General features: G+C 54.0%; 1 protein-coding gene across 1 annotated transcript in view; it reads right to left on the bottom strand.

Annotated features, from left to right (window-relative positions):
* Nucleotides 1-23,185, bottom strand: part of ALDH1L1 (aldehyde dehydrogenase 1 family member L1) — a 60,457-nt gene that overhangs the window by 4,523 nt on the left and 32,749 nt on the right. The window contains exons 12-20 of the mRNA XM_017641609.3: nucleotides 22,854-22,981; nucleotides 19,404-19,554; nucleotides 17,852-17,922; nucleotides 14,981-15,086; nucleotides 13,436-13,523; nucleotides 7,181-7,274; nucleotides 5,702-5,801; nucleotides 4,256-4,354; nucleotides 1,500-1,665 (exon numbers count right to left, since the gene is read on the bottom strand). Of these exons, the coding sequence (XP_017497098.3) occupies nucleotides 1,500-1,665; nucleotides 4,256-4,354; nucleotides 5,702-5,801; nucleotides 7,181-7,274; nucleotides 13,436-13,523; nucleotides 14,981-15,086; nucleotides 17,852-17,922; nucleotides 19,404-19,554; nucleotides 22,854-22,981 (1,003 nt within the window). The remainder of the gene's footprint in view (nucleotides 1-1,499; nucleotides 1,666-4,255; nucleotides 4,355-5,701; nucleotides 5,802-7,180; nucleotides 7,275-13,435; nucleotides 13,524-14,980; nucleotides 15,087-17,851; nucleotides 17,923-19,403; nucleotides 19,555-22,853; nucleotides 22,982-23,185) is intronic.

Raw genomic sequence — 23,185 nt, 5'->3', positions numbered from 1 at the left:
TGGCTGCCTCAGGGCAGGGTGGTACTGATGGCTTCCCACTCTTCCTGGTGCCTGGGGGGCACTGCCCATAACTGCTCAGCAGAGTGACTTCACTTCTCCCTGTCCCATGAACTCTGGCCTTGTAGACACCCTAGTCTAGTGGGGGCAGAGATGGGATAAGCAGACAGTGAGAGGACAGTGCTAATAAAACTGTTGACGTGTAAGGTACCAGGGAACACCTATGGGCTGTGTGTTGATGTCACTTGAGCTGAATGATGAGGTCACTGGGTGGGGGCCCCCAGGAGGTCTTGGCTGCTCACAGGAGCAGCAAATGCACAGAGGAAGAAAATGCGATACAAGAAGCAAGTGTGGGTCAAGGGCGAGCAAGTTGGAAACAGATCATGAAAGACCCTGGGTGCAAAGTTAAGGGGTTGAGATTCCACTGCAGGGGGATGGTCACTGTGGAAGTGTTACAACACTGGGGGATCTAACCAGGCCTCTGGCAGCTACCTAAGTAGAGGATCGGTGGGGTTCAAGAGGTCCTGCAGGAAGCAGCCATGCGGGCCCAGGCAAGGCAAGGGGCAGAGTTGGCATGATGGTGGCAGGGATGCAGGGAAGAAAGATTCCTAGATGTAAGACACTCGGGCAGTTAATTAAAAGTAGGGGGTCAAGAGGAGGCAGGAGTCTAGGATTATTCCTTCCTTTTCTCCTTCATTCCATCAGCTTAACTCAGGCTGGGTGCGAGGCTCGTGCTGGCATGAAGGACTTGATGGTGTAAAAGACAGACATGTGTCTGCCCCCAGCCCTGTGGAGCACTCATGGGGAAGCAGCTCGAATAGTCCAAGCCTGCGGCTCTGTGACTCAATCAGATGGAAAATTCTAGAGAGGCAGTTTAGGGGCAGGCAGAGGCTGGGGGACACTGTGATGATGGGATGGATTCGGTTCCCGCTCAGTGTAAAGGGCCTGGTGGACAGGCAGGTGGAGGTGTCCAGGTGGTCGGGCGGTCTGGGTGAGCAGGAGCCTGTGTAGTGATATTTGGGTGAGTCTGAGCCATCACAGGAGGCGAGGTCTCCCAGGGAAAGCATCTACCACGGGAAGTGCTCCAAGCTCAGGACAGGCCTGAGGGTGCACGCCCATTTAAAGGACAGGTGGAGACATAGGTTCCATCAAAGAGCAACTGCTGAGAAGCAATGGCCAAAGTTGTGAAACCATGCAATCCATGGGAGGAAAGAATGTCAAGGATGCCGTCACGTTCACGGTAAATCACAGTCCACTCTGGCTCGGGTTAAACCGGCACTGACTGGATTTCAGCTATGGTGTCTTCACCTAGACAGTGTCCCCCCTGGTCTGACAAGTCTCCATAGTCAAGGCCACTGCATCCAAGGTCCCAAAGGCGGCCTGAGGCCAGGCTCTGTGCCACCTAGCCTTCAGGTACATGCAGGTGGAGCTGGGCAGGAAAGCGGAGGCCATGCTTCACGCTGCCTCAGTCTACCCAGTGGGCTGAGAGTGCTCTGACTGACCTGGCCGGGGGACTTGGTTCCCACCACACACCAGCGTGGCCCCTTCCTTCATGCCATGCTGGCAGTACTCCATCAGCTTCTGTAGATGGGCCTGGTGGTTCTGTGGCCCGTGGTTGGTGTCCCGGTCTAGAGGGTTGCCGATCTTCATCTTCCTCACCTCTTCCACCTGCAGGAAGTCCTCCCACTAAGGTTCTGCTTGAGCACTGAGGTTTCTCATTATGGTCCAAGCCTGGCCTACCTCCCATGTTTTCACTTTTGGGGACTGACTGCTGTTCCCTGGAGAAAGCCCACATGCCATATTCTGGCTCTGAGGATGGTCCGTATTCTGATTCCAAACCTGCCTTCCGACAACAGGCGATGTAGCCTATGTGCTTGGGGGCCTGAGCCTAGCATCAGTCGGGCTGGGGAAGGAGGTGTGCAGGGGTATGGGTGAGCAGGGATGTGGGTGGGCAGCACAGGCTGTGTCTACACTGGATCTGCAGCTGGCAGAGAAGCCACAGGAACACTCAGCCAGGGTGCTCAGGCTATGCGGTGGCATAGGGGGACAGACCAAAGGGGAGTGCAGGGTCCTGGGCCTCGAGTCTGCCCATTCTACCTGTCCAGAACCCAGCTGTAAGGCCCCCTCCTCCAGGAAGCCTTCCCTGTTGCCTTGGCCAACATAAAAGTAAGTTTAGGCTGTGCGGCCTGGAGATGCCATCCTAGGTCTCCTTAATGGTTGTGCCAGATGCTATCTGATGATTCTGGGGGGTGGAGAGTCAGAAAAGCCCCCAGTGAGTGGGAGGTGCTGTGCTAAGGGAAGGGACTCAGCTAGACACAACAAGCGGGAGGCAAATAGCAGATTTTCTGGGCTCCGGGCTGTAGTCTGCCCCTTCCATTTTTGTCACCTGTACCCCAGTTCTTTCCTTGGTTTCCTACAGCCGGATAAGGTCCTGTCCTCCCTCATCACGGTCAGGCCTCGCTGGCTACCACCTTGTTCTCTGGGGCTGGGATGGGCCGCTTTCCTGTTCAGGCTTTGCACCCCCAGCCAGGCCTAATTGGACACAGGAGAGACACAGCCCCCCAGGACCACCCTCTACCTCCCCACCAGGAGCCCCTTAGCTCCTGTGACCATCCTGAAGGGGCTCCCCACCCCAGGACCCCTACCACACTCCACTTCTCTGCTCCTGCCTGGCCTCCCAGCTGCTCTCCGCTGCCCGGGCATACCTAGGGCGACCCTGCTGAGTGTCCTGGATGTGCATGTCACTTACTGTGTTTGGGACCTGTGATGAAGCCAGCAATTCATGGGATTCTGACCCCCCCCGGGGGAGTCACCTAGCTCTGTGCTTCCCACAACCACATCTGCTCTGTGTCCCCCCTCTCAGGCCCTTCACCCCACCTCTAGGTGGCCCAGGTCCAGCTATGCCCTTGCTGGGTAGCTCAGCCAGGCTGGCCAGCTCCCAAACTAGAGGAGGTTGTGCAAATGGACATGAATGTACTCATTCTTTGCTCGAACTTCGTGAGTTCCACAAGACCTCCAAACTTCTACTCCCACTTGGGAGTCCTGCCCCTGGCCCTGCATGTGCCTAAGTACAAGCTGCAGAATGAAGGACCACAGGGATGAAGACCAGCCATCCCAGTGCAGCCACCAAGCACCAGGTGCCTCAGGGGACCTGGCAACAAACTGCAGACTGCGTGAGCGAGCTCAGGTGAACCTGGGCTGGTGCCCACAGAGCCAACCCATGGGACTGTGGGCTGCATGAAAAGCGGTCATGTCAAGCCACTCTTTGGAGAGTAGTTGTCTCCCGGTAAAAGCTGTCACACCCCCTTCTAGAAAACCCATCCCTTTCCTCAGTGCCTTTCATACTTTCACCCATTATTCCAGATCTTCTTCCATAGTAACTCCTTCCTAACAGCCGCTCCACCTCCACCCTGTTCCAGACCTACTCTCTTTTTACCAGGTTGCTAAATACAGTTTGTTTAAGCCTGCACATACGTAGAGGTCGTGCTCCCAGCCTCCCCTCTTGTATCTGCCCCAGGATGTGGGGGCGGGCTTGGGACTGACACTGAGTCGCAAGCTCCCCAAGCTCTGCTATCATGGAATGGTCAGGGTGGCCAGGGACCAGTCGCACCAACAGTGAAGTCTGCCATCTTTTCTAACTGAGTCGGTGGAGAGAGAGATTACCCTCTGTGGTTCTGTGCTGTCAGCACCCCACTTCTGCCCTTCCCTGTGGGCACCTGCCGTGCAGTGGCCATGACAAAGGGCTGCTGATGGTCCCCAGGAGCTGACTAGGGCTGAGCTCCTCCAGCCTGTAGGCAGCCCACAGCCAGTAGGGAACAGAGGCCTGGCCCCTTGATGCCCAGAGTACACCTGAGTGGTGCCCTTCATGCTCCAGAGCTCTGTCTGTGGGTCGGGCCAAGGCTAGGAGTCACCTGAGGCCACATCCTCCGTCCTGTCATCTCATGGTCCTTCCCTCCTTCCAGGATCCACCTGAGAACCCCCCTCAGTAAGCCTGAACCCCAGCTCAGTCTCTACTGCTAGGGACCCGCCTGAAGGCAGGCTCTTTTTGGTTACACCAGTATAAGCCACAGGTTTGCTATTTCTTGCTGAAATAATAAAAAAACAGTGAAGACTTGATACAGCTCCTCTGAGAGGCCCCTGGTTCAGGTGGACAGTGCCTGTCTCCACCTGGCACAGCCTTGGCCCCCACCCCACCCCCGGCAGCCCTAGTGTCTGTCCCGGCGACCCCACAGCTCTGAGCCCCTGTGGCAGAACTTACCACCTTCTGCACGAACTGGTCGTGAATCGAGTCTTCTATGAAGAGCCGGCCCGCTGCAATGCAGTTCTCACCTTTGTTGAAGAAGACGGAGCTCATCCCCTTCAGAGAAGAAGCGAGAATGCTGGGTTACAGCCCTGGAGCACCAGCCCAGCTCCCTGCTGAGCCCAGGTACCCTCTCTCATAGGGAAGGGGAGGCATGTGTGGGTCCTGACCGCCCACAGCAGGCCGGGCAGGTAGGTGCTGGGCACACAGTTTCCACTCACTCCCAAGTCACCTTGGGAGGAGAGAGGGTGACCCCCACCCCTGGGGGACCCCCGTGCCCATGTTGTAGAGTGCAGGACAGGAGGCAGAGGAGCCGGGTGAGCCTGGAGACCCTACAGGCTGGGAAGGCTCCCTGCGGTAACTCTTGAAGCTGAGCCTGGTGAGCCCATTAGCATGGAGCAGGTGGCCAGCCCCTGTCTTGGGAGGGACAGGGTGACAGCCCAGGCTCTGGGGAACTCCTGTCTGATGTCCAGAATAAATGTCCTCAGAGGCTCAAGGGAGCCTGCATTTTAGACCTGGGAGCCCTGGGCGAGGGGTGGGGAGGAGGGAGCATGGCTGCTCTGGGTCAAGCTCAGCTCTCCTGGAAGTTGGGGTCAGGCTGCCAGTGACATGCCCAGGCCCCTGGCCCAGCACCATTGACCTTGGTGCTGAGGCCAAGACCTCTGGGCCGGCAGACCTGCCTCCCTCAGTTTCCCCATCTGAGGCTGGATTGCCTTTCATGTCCATGCCGGGTGTCACCTCGTCCTCCAGGGCACACCAGGACTTAGATGAGATGGGGGCATTTCTGGTTACCTGGTTGAACACAGCCTTACTGGTTTGAAGGAAACCAGGCATGGAGGGAAACTGAGGCATAGCAGTGACAGTGACAATACAGACATTAGGACAACTGACACGTGGCACCTCCCATGTGCTCTAAGCCCTTTAGACACAATAGCTTGTTGAATCCCTGTAAGGGAAGGAGGTGGTACTAATATTCTCCCCACACATGGGCGAGAGCACATGGCCCAGGAAGGTTAAGTAACTTGCCCAAAGCTGCCCAGCAAGTCAATGGCAGAACTGGGCAAGTGTGGACCCAGGAAAAGGCCGGGGTGAGGGGCTGCTGGCTGCTGCCTGTGGGGCTCTGCCTGAGCTCAGGGTCTGATTTGTTCTCTATTGGACAGGGAAGTCGCCTTGCTGATTTGACAGGAGATGGAGCTGTGGCTCCTGTTTCCCAATTTGTGAAGCAGAGCTCAGTAATCCTGCCAGTTCTGAAGCTTCTTGAGAAGTTTGTTTGGGATGGCACATGTCATGCCCCCAGGGCTCCTTCCTGCCAGTCTGGGCCTCTGGTGGCACTGCAGTCAGGCTAACTGTGTGAGCTGTGGAGTCAGGGAAGGCCCTGTGTTGGCCCAGCCCGGTCGGCCTCACCATCTGCACCGCCTTGCTGAGGTCACAGTCAGCAAAGATGATGAGGGGCGACTTCCCGCCCAGCTCCAGGGACACCTTCTTCAGGTTACTCAGCGCACAGCTGGAAGGAGAGAGGTTGCTGGGGCTGGGACCCTGGGACACAGGGCACCAGGGGCCGAGGGCAGCCCCACACATGCTTTACTGGACACAGTAAGCAGAGGCTAGGGGAGGCCCTGTGAGGCCAGGCACCGGCCTTCTCCCCCAGCCCAGGCAGCTACCGCGCTCACTGCCTCCTCCTCCAGCACCCAAGCCCGCCGCCACCGCAGGCCTCTGCTCTCTGTGTCCTCATAGCTCATTCCCACTCCCTGTGGACTCTGCTCAGATGCGCCCTATGAGCATGCCTGCCCTGAAACCCCACAGAAAGTCAAGCTCCCAATTCCCCACCTGGGGGGCTTTGCTCTCAGGACTATTTGCGCTTGGCCTCACCCACCAGACCGGAAGCCCTGTTGCCGCACAGCTGATGATCAATGTCCAGCAAATAAATCCAATGCAGAACCATCCCCTGTTGGGGCAGACCCAGTGCCATAGGGGCTTCCACACCTCAGATAGTTAGCAGTGATGCAAACAGAGGGAAGCTGGGGTCCTGTGCAGGCTGCATCTCTGGGCACAAAATGGACCCAGCAGCCCAGTGTGGTCAGCAGGACTCCCAGCTCCTCTATCTGCATCAGTCACTCAAAGTGCAGATGCCTGAAATCCCCCCCAGAAATCCAGCTCAGTAGGGTGGGGTCCAGGCATCCGACAGTCTTGGGCCAGCCAGGACTATGAGCTACTGCAGCCTGACCCTGTCAGCCTCTCCAAGCTTGTTGGCTATGCAGACCAGAACCACTGAGCATGTACACTTCCTGGCGGGAAACTGGGCCCTAGAGTGCTCAGGTTTGGCCCAGGTCATATTGTAAATTAGAGACAGAGCCAGGAGCATGAAGGGTGTTCTAGACCAGCGCTCGGATGATGCCTCCAGTATTAGCCCCATGTGTAATGCAGCTTTCTTAGTGGCCACACTGGAAGAGAACTAAAAGAATCCGGTGGAGATCCTTCCAATGTATTTAATCTAACCCAGTGGATCAAAGATGTCATTTCAAGTTGTAATCACCATAAAGAGTTACTAACATGAGACCTAATACATTAAATTTTAGGAATTGATGGGCCTTTTACACTCCAGGTAATCCTAACTCAGGGCAGCCCTGTTCAAGCAGCGTGTGTGCCCAGCCTGGAATCGCAGTGAGTCCCCAGCACCCCGCTGCCTTGTGAGCCCCACAGGCAGCCGCCCCCACTTCACCAAAGGGCTGGTTGGAGACCCAGACACAGGATCAGAACCTACACACCTGGCCTTGGGGGGGCCGCTGCACACATGGAGGCTGGAGAAGCCCTTTCCATGTCCCACCCTGTGACCAGAGGTCACAGCTTCTGAGGTAGTGGTGGCCTCCTCGCCCAACCACCTACCTTTCCATGATGCGCTTTCCCACCTCTGTGGAACCTGTGAACCCTATTTTCCGCACATCGGGGTGTTCAGAGAGTCTCTGGCCGGCCAGCGAGCCTGTGGGTAGGGGGCGGGGCAGTGAGGGCAGCCCCCATGGTGCTGAGTGGGAGGCACAGCCCTGCCACCCTTGCACGTTCACCAAGATTGTGCACCCAGCTGCTTAGTGCCCTCAGCGGCTGGGCTATGGGGCCTCCCTGCTGTGGGCAGAACAGCATCCCCTCAAAATTCATTGTGCTGAAGCTCTAACCTGAGCACCTCCCATGTGGCTGTTTATAGAGACAGGGTCTTTAAAGAAGTGATTAAGGGGACATGAGGCCGTTAGGGTAGGCCCCATCCAAGCTGACTGGTGTCCCTGTGAGACGAGGAGATTAGGATGTGGGCACGCATGGCCAGATGACCACGTGTGGACACAGGCAGAAGGCAGCACCTGCCAGCCACAGAGGGCGGCCTCAGAGGCACCCTGCCGGCACCCTGACCTGGACTTCAGCCTCCAGAACTGTGAGAAGCAAACGTTTGTTGTTTAATCCCAATGTTTGTTTCACTTTGCTGCAGCAGCTTGAGCTAATAGACCCCAAATATGGCTTTCCACCTATCAGGGTAGACCCCAAGGGTGAGAGCACCCAGACTTCCAGCTCTGCAGGGCTCTCCTGCAGAGAGCTAGGGGCAGCCTGGCCTGCCTGTGGGGGCAGAGGTGCTCCTGATGGCCTGCCCTGGGGTGCAGCCTGGCTGGGAGAGCCCCAGCATGTACCGCCCCTCCTGTTTGGGTGCCCCCTCCGAACCCCCCCCAGCCCCAATGTGGTTAGTTCCGGTTCACCCCTCAGATCTCCATTTCAATGAGACCTCTCCCCAGACTCACTATGGTCTCTCTCGCCCCCTCTTCTGGCTCCTGACTGCGCCCTCCTCACTGGCCTCCTATTTCTCTGACGGCACTTTCCCCATGTCCCTTGCTCACCACTTTTCCTCCACCCAACCTTAAAATAGCCGGTGCCTTTGGCTCCATCCTGGGCTCCCCTCCCCTCTCCTCAGCTCACACCGTCTCGTCTGCTGATCTCACCCTGGCTCCCCTCTTAGAATGCCACCTTCAGACACATCGCCGCCTAAATCCGTCTGGGATCCAGATCGGTCTACCGCTCCTCTGCCTGCCTCGTGCCTTCACTCGGACACTCTCAGATTCAGCATATTTGAAGCTGAGCCCCGAGTCTTGCCCCAGGCCTGCTCCTCCTCTGAGTTCTCCATTTCAGTAAAAAGCCAGTTGTTCAGCCAGGAACTTGGGGGTCAGTCTTGATACCTCTGTTTCCCAGCCCATCAATTGTCCCACTGCTTTTCCTCCATCCAACCAAAAAATGGAAATAAAAAGGTTCATATAGGAAAGTCCATAAACATGTATTTTCTTTTCTTTCTTTTTAGTTTCTTTAATATATATAAAATTATACATAAAGTTATAGGAATGTAGTGTTGGGTTTGTAACATATATAGAGGTAATGTATGCACAAAAATAAGTGATAATAGCACATAAAGAAGAGAAACTAGAGCTACATAGGAATAGTGCTTGTATGTTTCACTGGAATTAAGTTAGCATAAATCTGAGGTAGATTCTGATAAATCACGATATATATGGTAAGTCTTAGAGGACCTTAAAACTGTATAGAAAATAACTAAAAACTATACAGTGAAAAATTATTGAAATAATGAATATGTTGTACTAGAAAATATTTACTTAATGTGCAAGAAAGCGGTAAAAGAGGAATACAGGAACAAGAGACAGGAGACACAGAAAGCAAAAAGTAAATGGCAAACACAAATCCAACTATATCAACAATAACAGTAAATGTGAATAAGTAAAACAAGCTAGTCAAAAGGCAAAGATCGTCAGATTGACAAAAATAAGGCCCAAGTACAGGCACACCTTGTTCACACTTAGCTTTGTTGCCCTAAACAGACACCATGCTTTGTACAAATTGAAGGTTTGTGGCAACCTCTGTGGATCAGGTTTTATCAGCACCATTTTTCCAACAGCATTGCTCACTTTGTGACTGTGTCACATTTTGGTAATTCTCACAATATTTCAAACTTTTTCATGATTATATTTGTTATGGTGATCTGTCATCAGCGATTTTTGATGTTACTATTGTAATTATTTTGGGATTCCATGAATGGCACCATAGAAAATGGTGAACCTGGTAATCATTGTGTGTGTTCTGACTGCCCCACTGACCAGCCATTACCGCATGTCTCTCCTTTTCCTATGCCCTCCCTAGTCCCTGAGACACATAATTTTGAAATGGGCCAATTAATAACCCTCCACTGGCCTCTAAATGTTCAAGTGAAAAGAAGAGGCACACATCTCTCACTTTAAATTAAAAGCTAGAAATGAGTAGGCTTGGTGAGGAAGGCAGGCTGAAAGATTGGGCCTCTTGTGTCCAACAGTCAGTCAAGTCGTGAAGGCAAAGGAAATGCTCTTGAAGGAAATTAAAAGTGCTGCTCCAGTGAACACATGAATGATGAAGTGAAACAGACTTATTGCTGACATGGAGAAAATTTTAGTGATTTGCATAGAAGATCAAACTAGTCACAACATTGCCTTAAGCCAAAGCCTGACCCAGAGCAAGGCCCTACCTCTCTTCAATTCTGTGAAGGCTGAGAGAAGTGAGGAGGCTTCAGAAGAAAATTTGGAAGCTAGCAGAGATTGGTTCATGAGGTTTAAGGAAATAAGTATTTCCATAACAGAAAAGGTGCAGGTGAAGCAGCAGGTGCTGATGGAGAAGCTGTAGCAAGTTACCCAGAGGTTCAGCTCAGATGATTAACAAACATGACTACACTGCACAACAGGTTTTCAGGGTAGACGAAACAGCCAAAGAAGATGCCATCTAGGACTACTATAGCTAGAGAGGAGAAGTCAATGCCCGGCTTCAAAGCACAGGCGGACTCTCTTGTGAGAGGCTAACGCAGCTGGTGACTGTCAGTTGAAACCAGTGCTCATTTCCCAGTCTGAAAATCTAAGGCCCTTAAGAATGATGCTAAATCTACCCTGCCTGTGCTCTAGAAATGGGTAACAAAGCCTGGATGACAGCCCACCCGTTTATAATAAGATTTAGTGAATATTTTAAGCCCACTGTTGAGATCCACTACACTGTTGAGGATCCACTAAGATTCCTTTCAAAATATTACTGCTCATTAGGGACCTGGTCACCCAAGAGCTCTGATGGAGATGGACAGTGAGATGAATGTGGTTTTCCTGCCTGCTCACGTAGCACCGATTCTGCAGCCCAGGGATCAAGGAGCCATTTTGCCTTTCATGCCTTCTAACTCAAGAAATACATTTCATAAGGCTATGGCTGCCATAGATGGTGATTCCTCTGATCGATCTGGGCAAAGTACACTGAAAACCTTCTGGAAAGGCTCCACCATTCCAGATACCAGTAAGAACATTCATGATTCATAGGAAGAGGTCAAAATGTCAACATCAAGAGGTATTTGGAAGAAGTTGATTCCAGCCCTCGTAGGTGACTGTGAGGGGTTTAGGACTTCGGTGGAGGAAAGTCACTGCAAATGTGGTGGAAATAGTAAGAGAACTAGAATTAGACGTGGAGCCTGAAGGTGTGACTGAATTGCCACAATGTCATGAGCAAACTTGAGTGGATGAGGAACTGCTTCTCATGGATGAACAGAGACAGTGGTTTTTTTGAGATGGATTCTCTTCCTGTGAAGATGCTGTGAAAATTGCTGAAATGACAGCAGAAGATTAAGAATATGACATAAACTCAGTTGATAAAACAGCAACAGGATTGAAGGAATTTCTACGGTGGGTAACATGCTACCAAAGCATCTTGTGCTACAGAGAAACTGTTCATGAAATAAGAGTCAGTGAATTTCATTGCTATCTTATTCTTAAAAATGGGCACAGCCACCCCAGCCTTCAGCAACCACCTCCCCAGTCAGTCAGCAGTCATTGACTTGGAGGCAGGACCCTTCACCAGCACAAAGATCACGACTTGCTGAAAGCTCAGATGATGGTGAGCATTTTTAGCAATATTTTAAAACTAAGATATGTACATTGATATTCATTTTAGACATATATTATAGCACACTTTATAGCATTTATAGTATTATATATACTATATATAATATATATACCATATACCATACTATATATAGTATATTATACATAATATATATCATATATATTAGCTTAACTTACAGTATATTAACATAACTTTTAATGCACTGAGAAACCAGAAAGTTAAGCTGACTCCCTTCATTGCGATACCCACTTTGTTGCAGTGGTTTGGAGCCACACCTCCACTGTTCTGAGATATGCCTGTGATGCATACCCACATGTTTGCAGAAGTATTTTTTTCTTTCATCAATTTTTATTCAGTGATACATTTGACCATGTGCAGCTTTAACCACTATCAGTTTTATTTGGTGTGGGTTACTTTTACTAGTAACAGTTACCATGTGGGGGCCAAAGTGTCCTTAGGGTCAAGATGGTAGAGTCTAATCACCTAGGTCTTTGATTACAGCGATTCAATCTGACCCAGCTTTGGGAACATGCTGCTGCCCCCCAAAAGCTGCACACCTCCGTTTCTGTGTACCTCATTAGAGAATAGAAGAGGATTTTTCTCAAAGCTACTTCCAAGGTACGAGCCCATGGAAGCCAAGGTGAGGGTTCCAGCCATAGGGCTCATAACTAAAGGCAGATTTCCCGCTCAAGCATCCTAGCTGGGAACCAAGGAAAGAGTGTCAACAGGTCAACAGGTACCGTGTTCATCTGAACACTACTCCGTCTCTTCACCTTGGAGGTTAGTGTAGGGGAAGAGCACTGGTTGTCACCGCATAGTTTTCATTTTTCTCTTTTTCAAAAGGACAGGGAGTCAGCTTCATGTGGACAGCAACCCACCAAGCTAAACCCCTCAAGTCCTAACCTCTTGCAGTCAAGGGACCAGCTGAACGTCAGGCCAATTAGATGTGAGCAGACGATTCTGTGGGAATCCCCCACTCTGTGGGACTGTGGGGGGCTTAGATGGAGCTGACAGAGCTGTGCACCTTTCAGTCCTTCCTTTTCCCTCCTGCCTGCACTGCCTCAGCACACCCTCTGAAATGCACCACCCGGAGGACACTCAAAAAAGGTGCCTAGTTTGTTCTGGGGTTTCCTGCCTGGGGCGGCAGTGCAAGTTCTGGCCACCAGGGGCACTAGAAAACAAAAATTGGTTGGACTCGCTTTGTTGCGGCGTCTGGTGCAGCGGTATGACCAAGGTGTGCCTGCATAGGCGCGCTGCCTGCAGGAGACATGAGATGCAAACAGGCTGAGAAAAGGGTGGAACAGATAGATCACACAAACAACAACCCTGTGAGAGCTGGAGTGCCTGTGCGAATAGCAGATGAAATAGACTCTAAGGCAAAAGCTATTACGCCAGGTAAAAGGGGGCACTTATAATGATAAATGTATCAATCATGAGGTATCCTCATACCAAAGCTCTCTAAATGCTTTCCTTATTTACACCTCAAAGAAAAAAAATGAACTGAACTTTCAACTCAAAAAGTTGCAAAAATTGAAACAAACCCAGAGGAAAATGCAGAAGTAACAATGATTAAAGCAGAAAAAGAAATCAGAGTAACAATAGAACAGGTGAAGAAACTCCAGAGCTGTTTTTGAAGGAGGGATGGAGACAAGTATTTTTCACAAATTCAATCAATTTAAAAAGAAAAAGCGAAAAGTACAAGGGGGTATTAAAACAATCAAAAGGGTAGATAAAAGGTAATAATTATGGGAAACTATTAATACAACTCTATGCTAATGTTGTTAAAGGTGTTCTAGAAATGACTTTTCTAATAAACTAGACAACTAACCACAGAAAAAAACAAAAAAGCAACATACTACCGCCCCAAATACTCAGAGTCCAGAATGTTCTACAGATAAATTCTCTCAACTTCAAAGGGCAGATAATCCCCAAGTTACATAACTTATTCCAGGACACATATATACATACAAAAAATGGAAAACATTGAGGGGTGGGGTGGGTATTTGAAAACTAAAACCCTCCCAGGTGCAGGTGTCCCCCACCCTGGGAAAGGGGCTCTTCACAGCAGGCTGGCCATCCCCACCCGGCGGCTGCTCCGCCCATCAGGCCCCTCATGCTGCAGGCCCTCTTCTGAGCAAGTTCACCTCCACTGCCTGGAGCCCTGGAGCCCCAGATACCCTTGTCCAGCACCCTTACCAGATCCAGGCAGGATGTTGATCACGCCCTTGGGAATACCAGCCTTCAAGGTCAGCTCAGCAAACTTCAGGGCTGTGAGTGGGGTCACCTGAGAGGCAGGAAAGGTGTGTCAGGAGGGGTTGGGAAGTGGGGCTCTGCCTTCCCCTCCCAGCAGCCTAGGTAACAGGCAGGGAGGAGCAGCCATGGCAGGAAGACCCCCAGGCGAAGCCAAGTTTGTGTGCCCGCGAGCAGGTGCTGCCAGCCCAGCCAGCCTCCCCCACAGCTGTGGCAGGGAGCTGGCAGTGAGGCTGCTAATCATGTGTGCTTTTCTAGCAACTTTTCCTGCCAAGGTTGCAGCCCCTGGGCCAGGCCTGGGTCCCTTCCTGCAAATTCATCCCTTCCTCACTTGTCTGCACCAAGCCCTTGTGGACCACTGAGTCCCAGGGCTGCCTAGCAGGGCCCATGCTCAGAAGACTGCAGGGCGCACCCACTCCCTGCCCCCCAGGAAACCTGGCCTCCTCTGCTGTGGGGCTATGTTGGCTGCCCTGCTGGATGGGCCCTGCAAGGACCTCCATTTCTGCCCACTGCTGGAGGCTGGTCCCTCCCCTTGCCCTGCCAGCACCCCTTCCTCTTCTGGAGGAAGAGGGGGTGCACTTCTGGCCAGGTAACTTTGCTCATCAAGCTGAGGCTGTGCGGCCCAGTGTGTGGCCTGTAGGGGGCTGGGCGAGGGAGGCCTCCAGGGACAACTGTGGGCGACCTGTGAGCAGCCCCCCAGCACTAAAGGAGGAGGGGAGGATCATCTCAGAGGATTGTTGGGAGGCTTAAATAAGATGTATGTAAATTTTTATGTAATTTATTATATATGTTAAAATGCTTGAGAAGTACCTGATGGGAGAAATCCTAATGTCAGCTATTGTTACATTTGGTTGTTTTATTATGGTGATACCCTAGGAGCTGAACTGTCCCAAGGATGCTGGGAGCCTGAGACCTGCTGGGCTCACCAATGAGGTCTCACCTGCTGTTCCTCACACCCTTCAGCAAGGGGATGAGGAAGCTGAGGCTCGGGGGGAGTGCCCTCACTCCCAGGGGACCCTGCTCAGGCCCTTCCAGCCTGCCTGAGGGACCCCAACATCCCACCTCTAAGCCCCTGACCAAATGCATGTCACGTGGCTTCTCTGTGGGGCATGGGGGCGGCAGACACACAATGCCAGCTACCCTGCTCCCACCCGGGACTTCTGTTTCTGAAGCCAAACAGGCAGCCGCAGCACCGGCTTTGCTAACAGACCCTCCGGCTGTCTCAGAGCACCTCAGAGCATGGGGCCAGGACAAGGGACACTGGTTCTGTTCTCCCGAATCTGGGCGCAGGCACCTAGTACAGCTCATCAAGTGGCTGAGGGCCAAAACACGGCCGGCCTGGCTGAGCCAGGAAGTCTGAGTGTGGCTGGCACGGCCCCTGCAGCCTCTGTGAGCGGGGCCCAGGGAAGGCCAGGGCTCCTTCCTCCCTGGGCCCAGCATCAGCGTGGGCAGAGGGGCCCCGGGCCCTGCCCAGGATGTGCCCAGACCCACCTGGGCAGGCTTGATCACCACTGTGTTCCCAGCAGCCAGGCAGGCGGCTGTCTTCCAGGCCAGCATCATCAGGGGGTAGTTCCAGGGGATGATAATGCCACACACCCTGCCATACAAAACAAGTGGGACTTTGTCTCTCCACCTAGCCTGTGCACCAGAACCCACCTGCCAGCTGCCTCGTCTCTCCCAGGCCTGATGTCCACTCCTGAGCCAGGCTCCCTGGCATGGTACCCGGGGTCCTGCTGTGGGACAGCTCATGCCTTCCAGCCCCTCTGTCCAGCAAGGAACAATGACATGGGACTCTGGGCAGCTTGATGGGAGCTGTGAGACCTGTCTAAGGACATGGCTTGGTGGTGCACCATCCCTGGCAACGTGGGAGGTGACACAGGCAGTCCTGGCTGAGAACCTGGCAGCAGGCAGAGCCCAGGAGAAGACGGGGGCGGGGTGCGTGTGTGTCACAGGGTGGGCTGGGAGGGAGAGAGAGGGTGAGGGTCACTTTGGAGGAGGTGGGTAAGGGTCCTTCTGGATCTGAGGCCAGGGCTCCGTCCTGGGGAGAGAAGGAGGCAGTGCCTGCTCGGCATTAAGGATGGCATCTGGGTCAGCACTTCCTGGAGCCTGAGAAAGCCTCTGGCCTAGCAGCATCTCCATCAAGGGAGGCCACCCCTATCATGGTCCTGGGGACCTAGTGATGGCACACGTGGTCCAGGCAGCCATGGGGCCCTGCCTTCCCTCGACCCCTGGGAAATGGTGTTGGCCAATTAGATATGCCCGTCCACACAAGCCCCCACAGATACGCTGCTGTTGTTTTCATCACCACCCTCTCTCACCGTCACCATCAGAGTGTTTCCCAGAAGATGACTTCTGAGCTGAACCCAGCAGGGGGAAGAGCATGCGCAGAGGCTCAGGGCAGGATGGGGCTGCAAGGAGCTACGAGGCATGCGGGCTGGGCCGAGGGGGAGCAAGGTGGGGCTGGGGCAGGGGCCTGGGCTGGGGACCCCACCATCCTGGGAGTGATGGGGTGCACTAAGGGGTTAGGAAAGCCACTCCCACCCCACTACACCCAGAGGGACATAGGGGTGGAGGGAGCAGAGTGAGTTTCCAGGAAAGTAGGTAAGGTCACCAGGGAGAAGGAGGGCTGCGTTATGGGGCATCTGAGGAACAGATGTCAGAGAAGTCCACTTGGGACTGAATCATACCCCAGATTCACATGCTGACGTCCTAACTCCAGAACCCCAGAATGTTACCTTCCTTGGAAATGAAGTCAAGGCGACATGATTTAGTACATAATGTAATTAGCTGAGATGAGGTCTTAGGGAGTGGGGTGGGTGCCTGACCCACCTGACTGCTGTACAAAAGAACGCCCGAGAGGACGCAGCCATGCAGAGGGAGAAGGCTGTGCGAACGTGGGGGCGGAGATTGGGGGCAGCAGAGCTTCCACCAGACCCCCGTGGGACGGCAGGGAGAGGCCTGGGGCAGATTCTCCCTCGAGCCTTCAGGAGGACCTGTACAGGGAAAGCCTCCCTACACTGGCCCAGCTACGGTGTCTGTGTCCCACTCCGTCCTATGAGGACGGACACCCCATGCAGCGGCTGGAGGATCCAGGGCCTTGCAGACCTATGTGATGGGCAGCCAGGTGGGCCCCATCCCCTGCCCTGCACTCCCAAGCCTGCTCCCGAGGGAGGGGCTCCGAGCACCTGGCCATGCAAGGGTCTCTCCACACGGCTGACACCTCGTCTGGGTAGTTCTTTGTTGTGGGGGCTGTCCTGTGGCACCGCCTCCCTGCTGTGTCCCCTGGGGTGGGTGCCACCTCCCCCAGCCCTGCCCCTCCCCCGGGAGGCTGAAAGACAAGGCTCCTGTCTCCTCCAGGGAGGACACTGTATGAATCTGAACTCGTTTCTCTTGGCCTGAAGGACCTGTGGACACGTTCTCCTTAGGAAACACCCCACATTCCCAAAGAAGCTGAGGGCCTTTGACCACCACCCATGGTGTCCCCACCCTGTAATGGGCACAGAGCAGGTGGGAATGGCCATCGGGTGCCGGCCCTGCTGGGCCTCTGACCCATTTTAGAGAACCTGGGACGTGTGCTCACACAACGGGTTCCCATGGTGCTGCATCTGTGCTCTGCCATGTGCTCTGCCTGGTGCTGTACCCGCGCTGTGCCATGCACTCTGCCACTCTCCTCCTCACACCTCACAGGGTTCCTGGTCAGGATCTCCGCCCACTGCAGGGCTTGGCAGTCGGGTTTTGCTGTCAGGGTGGCCCCACCCTTGTGCCCTGTGGGGCGAGGACCCTGGGTTCTGAGCGGCCACCACCAGGCTGCCTTTCACAGAGGGTGGCCCCCTGTCCCCTTCAGGTGGTGTGGGGGTGCTGTTCTCTCCCTAGGCCTTTGGGCCCCCAGATGGGGACACCAGCCTCTCCCTGCTGGGCTTAAAATGATCTCCCCAGTGCTTCCCCTTCCTGTTTCTACCCTTTGCCTCTTTCTCCATTATTTTTTCTCTGGTGCTGTGAGCTGTTCATTTCTATGTGCAATAATCATTATGCTAATTTCAGGGTAAAATTTTGTGGGCATACCATTTCCCACCATGACCCTGACAATAGAAGGCTATTGTGGGGATTAAATAAAGTTATAAAGTCTGAACATGGCTCCTGGCACAGAGTAGGTGCTTTTATCTGCTTGGAGACCAGGACCTCGAGGACAGGCACTGTTATCAGGTTTGGTCACCACTGAATCTCCAGCGCCCAGAATTGCTGGCATATGGTAGTGAATAAACAGCTGTTCAGTGCATACATAAATGGGGAGTCACGCACGTCCCACAGGCCTGTGGTGTGAGAGGCATCCAGCGAGGGGCCAATGGCTGCCCTGCCACTCACCCGATTGGCTCCTTCCTGGTCAGGGACAGGTTGCGGTTGGGTCTGGCCTGGTTGATGGGGATGGTGGAGCCCTGCAAGAGGCACAGAGGGTAGGCTGGGGCTCAGTTTCCTCACCGTTTCTCCTCTGGGCAGCCAGACTGGGCCTGGGTCCAGGAGAACAGGCTCTGCATCCGATACCCCTGACCGCCGGGGGACAGACCAGAACCTCCAGCTCATGTGTGGCAGGGACACCTGAGGAGCTCAGGCCCAGGCGGAGCGGGTGGCCGGCAGGGGTGAGAGCATGCTGCACTGGGCTTGGCCGAGTCCTTAGGGAAGGGCTCTGGCTTTGACACAGGGCAGAGAACAGTGAGGGTGGGGAGCCTCTGGGGGCTGTGCTGTCCCTGGAGGCCTGGGGGAAGCGGGGAGAACAGGGTGCAGGCCCACCCCCTCATCTCAGGCCCGCCCATGCTCCTGAGCTCTGTGGGGAGGAGGGGAGTCAAGAGCCCAGATCTGGCAGGCCTGTGGGCCCCATGGCATCCGGCTTCCCTGGGGAAGGGCTGACCCACTGTTGCATGCAGCGGGAGAAACGCCAAAAATGACCACCAGGTCGTGCCCTGATTCCCGAGACCTGGTGTAGAGAACATGTAAGTTCCTGCGGCCAGGATTCTCACCCAACCCTGCTCGGCATGCCCGCTGCACATGTGTGGGCGAAATGCTATTACTGACTCCATATAAAGAGCTCCGCCCAGTGCTCTGGGCTGCACGGCTGCAGGAGAGCAGAGGCTGGAGTGGTGGCAGGACAGAGGCTGAGACAGCTGCGGGGGCAGAGAGGCCAGAGGAAGAGACTGGCTCACTGCAGGCTGACTCGCCCTGAGGTGGACAGGATTCTAGCTTTTGACCTGCCACCATGGGAATAAAGCAGGGTATAAACCCTTTCACCCCAAGAACATTCCATTGCCATTATTTGGTCTCACCGAAGCAAGAGTGAACTTGCCTGGGGCTGAAACCCACTGGCAAGACAGGTAGGCTATGGTGAGCTAGCCCACCTGCAGAGATGTGGCATGGCTTGGTTGGCCTTGGCATGGGGAGCCAATGCAGGTGGGCCCCTTGGAACCACAGGAGCCCCTGTAAGAGCAGAGAGCTTTCTCCAATTGGTGGCAGAAGAGAGTCAGAGGATTCCAAGCCCAAGAATGACAGGCTATAATGGGGGATGGAAGGTGGGGGCAAAGACAGGTTTGCAGCAGCTGAGAGCAGCCTGGCTTACAGCCAGCAAGGGCCCAGGCCGTTAGTCCTGCAAACAGCCCCTGAGGGTTGCAGGGAAACATTTCCCCCACAGCCTCCTGGTGAAGCCAAGCCTGGCCACATCCTGACACTGACCTTGTGAGACCCTGGCCCGGAGCACAGCAGAACCTGCGCAGACTTCCCACCTGCAGAACTGTGAGCTGATGAATGTTTTCACTCAGCTGCTGAATTGTGAATTGTCAGCACACAGACGGCAGTGCTGGCCTCAGAGACCCCGCCAGCCTGGCCTGCCAGTGTGGCCCCAGTTGGTGGGTATGGGCCCAGGCCCCACCTGGATCTTGTCACACCAGCCAGCGAAGTAGCGGAAGGTCTGGATGGACATGCCCACATGGGTCTTCAGGGCCAGCGTGTACACGGCGCCCGAGTCCAGAGCCTCGATGGTGGCCAGCTCCTCCTGATGCTGCTCCATGAGGTCTGCCAATCTGGCCGAGGGGGGTGGGCAAGCGCAGGGAGGTGGGCTCAGACCTGGCCCAGGGTCACCCGTCCTCTCCAAGCCCTTCTGCAAGGAGCCAGGGGGCCTGCCCTGCGCGCCCAGTCCTGCCTCACTCAGGTGTGCAGACTCATCTTCCTTGTCTGCACACTGATGGGACACTGATGTCTACTTCACTGGATGGAGGGGAGGCTGAGGCCGTCTGTCCTCTCCTCTCTCCCTTTCTCCCTTCCCAAAATATTGATGGATCAGCTCCTTTGTAGTAGCCTCCACATGACCCTGCCGAGGAGCCCCCTAACTCTGCAACAAGGAGGTCACCGTCCCAAGAGGCCGCCATCTGTCTCCGACAGACATGGTCAGGGGAAAGCATGCTGAGCTTCAGGGACCAACCAGTCCAGTGGAGCGTGCTGCCAAGGATGGCGTCTCCAGGATGGGGAGGGAAGGATGCCGGCAGAGCCACAAGGAAGGTGCCTCTCCACAGCCCTCCTTGAGCACAAGCACACCGAGGTCCACTTGCCCTCTCCAGCCCAGGGACAAGCCTGACGTATTTCCACCCTGCCCCTTCCTGCACCCCCAGGTCTGCTCCAGTCTCCTGCTTATGCTTCCAAGACTATGCCTATGGCTTCCCACCCCATGGCTCAGGATGTAGCTGCAGCCCTGTGCCCGGGGCCCTGCCCCTCTCCTCCCAGGGCCCTGGGGCCTACCACCTTTCTCCTTCCTCCTCCTTGCTTGGTTCTGTCCAGGGGCTCAGGGACGTTCAGGAGTTATGCTGTGTGCTCAGTGCCTGGGCTGCCCTCCCTGCCCGCCCGTGTCCTCTCCCAATCTTCTGCACCTCTTCAGACTGACACTCAGATGGGGAACTGACCCCAGTCACCACCCAGCCCAGATCAGCCACATGCCCATGCAGTGTCCTGAAGGCATCCTCTGCCTTCCTTCATAGATATTCCCTGAGATGAGGATTTCAGTACTGTTTGCCTCTCCCACAGGGCACTGTGCCCATTGGGCACACAGCCTGCAGTACAGGGCTGATGAGTGGAACTGTGGACTGAATGAGCATAAGCAGATTAGCAGCAGGGCCTCATTGTTACCAGAGAAACAGGGACACACCCAGGCCGCTTTCTGGGTAAGAAGAACAAAGGTGTGAATTACTTTTTGAGGAAAATTATAGACCAAACAGCAAAAACACCATGTTGTTGTATTTCAAGATTCCATCAGCTACAAGGACAGACAGGCCAAAGATATAAGTCTACATTGTAAATGAGCCAAATGTGGTTTCTGTGCATTGGCCCTAGGTTGTTCATGTCTTCATTGCAGGCTGAGATGTTTTAGCTCAAAAGCCCACCTGTGCCAATTATCACTGACACACTTATTTTGAACATAGCCCAATCAAGCAGATTTTATCCATTTACAGCGTGCTTGCTTTGCATCCTCCAGAAACATCACCCAACAGTTATTATCAATGGTGAGATGGGCCGTGCAGTTATGGCTGCTGCCCTTCCCAGGGACCCCTGTTATACTGCTGAGTGGCCACCTGGGCACAGGTGCTGCCTCTCCTGTCCCTTGCCCCCGGTGAGACAGGGAACGTGGATGTAGTCAGAGTAGGGTGAGGGCCTCCGGAGGGGGCAGGGTGAGATATTTGCAGTCAGAGCAATGCAACTACATGCAAGGAACCCCCCCTGCTAAAACTCTATGTTAACATTGAGCTCTAGAATCATTCTTCATTGAAATCAGTTAATGTTCCCCAGATAAGGAAGAGTAGCGCATGTTTTATTATGCTAACCATTTATAATCATGTGTAAGGTTCTCTTTAGCATACTAAAAGGCCCAGGCCTAGGTGCTGTCTTTCTCCTTCAGATCTGATGAAGTGATTTTGCAAACTGGGCAACTAATTTAGCAAGTAAGCCCAGGCATAAACAACACAGTAAAAGGCAGGAAGGATTCCACCTTAAAGATAAGATTGCATTTTAATACCCAAGAAGTTAAGATGTTAGAAATTCTTAACTTACTCTTTAGCAAACAATACCTTTGCCCACCTTGGGAGCTGAGTAGGTGGCCTTGTTTCATATGCTCCCAGACCAAGATGCTGGTATCTCAGGAAGAAATCATCAGAGGAAGTTACTTGTGTTAAGTTAATTCTAAATATTCAGGGACCACTTAACAAGTCCCATTATGACACATGCCACCAGATGGCAGCAGGATGTCTTACAGGAGGGACGTTCTGGGTCCGTCAGTCTACCACAGGTGTCCTGCTCAAGGGCCAGAGGGCTCACCACCGTGAATGACCTGTGCACACTGCATTTCAGAGTTCCGTCTGATTTTCAGGGACTCTAGGTCATTAGCCAATGTTTTCCAAAAACTGATAGGTTCTCCAAGGGGTCTTAAACCTAATTTGAGGCACCTTCACCTGCTCCAAACCCTACCATCTCTATTCCATTTTGCAAACCACGCAGGCCCCCTCCCTGTACTGGAGGCTGCCCTGGCGCCTCTGGCCCCTGGAATAGAAACAGAAGGCCAAGGTGGGGGCTGGAGGACGAGCACACGCAGGCCACATCATGCCCATGCCTGAGAGCTTTCCCGGGACCCACAGCATAAAAGCCATGCTCCTGAATCCTGCTCACTAACCAGGCTGACACTGCTTGGTTCATCTGCCCAGCTCTGTCCCTTCTTTGGGCAACACCACCTACTTCATTGGGGGCGACTTCCCTCCCACCTGGAACTACCTGGTTCTAGGGGAGCAGCACCTCTCTTCCAGGCCTCATTCCTACCCAGGCCATAAGTTGGAACAACCCCAAGTCCTTTCCTAAGACTTCTGATAGAACTAAGGAGAGAGGGTCCTTTCCATCCCGGTTGAAAAATAAGAAAGAAAAACGTGACCCCAGGAGATCCCAGTGCACAGAGCCTGACTGGCCCTCTCTGTCCTCGCTGGCTCCTGCGTACAGGAGCTCTGATCGCCCCTCCTGGCCAGGCCTGGCCAGGGAAGTGCAGTGCCTGCTCTGGACCAGCTGTCAGCTTTGGTGGTCTGTGGCTCCCATCTGAACCACACCCTCACTCTGTACCTCCTCATCTTTCTCACACTGTCCCCTCCACTGGGGACACCTTTCCCCCAAGGCCACTTGTGTCTGATGAAATCCCTCCTGCATGTCAAGCCACTTCCTCTGAGAAGACTTTTCTGAGCCTCAGGCGTCGGTCCCTGACCTGTCTGGGATCCCACCTCCTCCCAGCAGGATCCAGCATCAGGCCCAGCCTAAGCTCAAGGTGGTGGTGGTGGACAGGTGGGTGTGGGGTGCTCACCTGTACAGCAGACGGCCCCGGTCCCGCGCACTGATCTTCCCCCATAGTCCGTTCTCAAAGGCATCTTTCGCAGCAGCCACTGCCTTATCAATGTCACTGACCTGGGCCAGGGACACCTTGCAGATGGCCTGTGGTAGAGCAGAAACATGAAGCCCTTCCTGGACTTAGTGTGCCCAGACCCCTGGGCCTATGCACTCCCTTGGCCACCTGAGTGGTGGGAGGGCACAGGGGGGGCTTGTGACATGAGGAGGGCAGGGGCCTCTGGGAAGGTCTGGGTTTCCACATACAGCGATCTTCTCACTTTCCTACTGAGCCTGATCAGGCTGCAGGCT

Source organism: Manis javanica, chromosome 3, assembly GCF_040802235.1.
Source record: "Manis javanica isolate MJ-LG chromosome 3, MJ_LKY, whole genome shotgun sequence".
Lineage (NCBI taxonomy): Eukaryota > Metazoa > Chordata > Mammalia > Pholidota > Manidae > Manis > Manis javanica.
The sequence above is the reverse complement of the archived record's forward strand: the minus strand, read 5'-3'. Positions and strand labels throughout refer to the sequence as shown.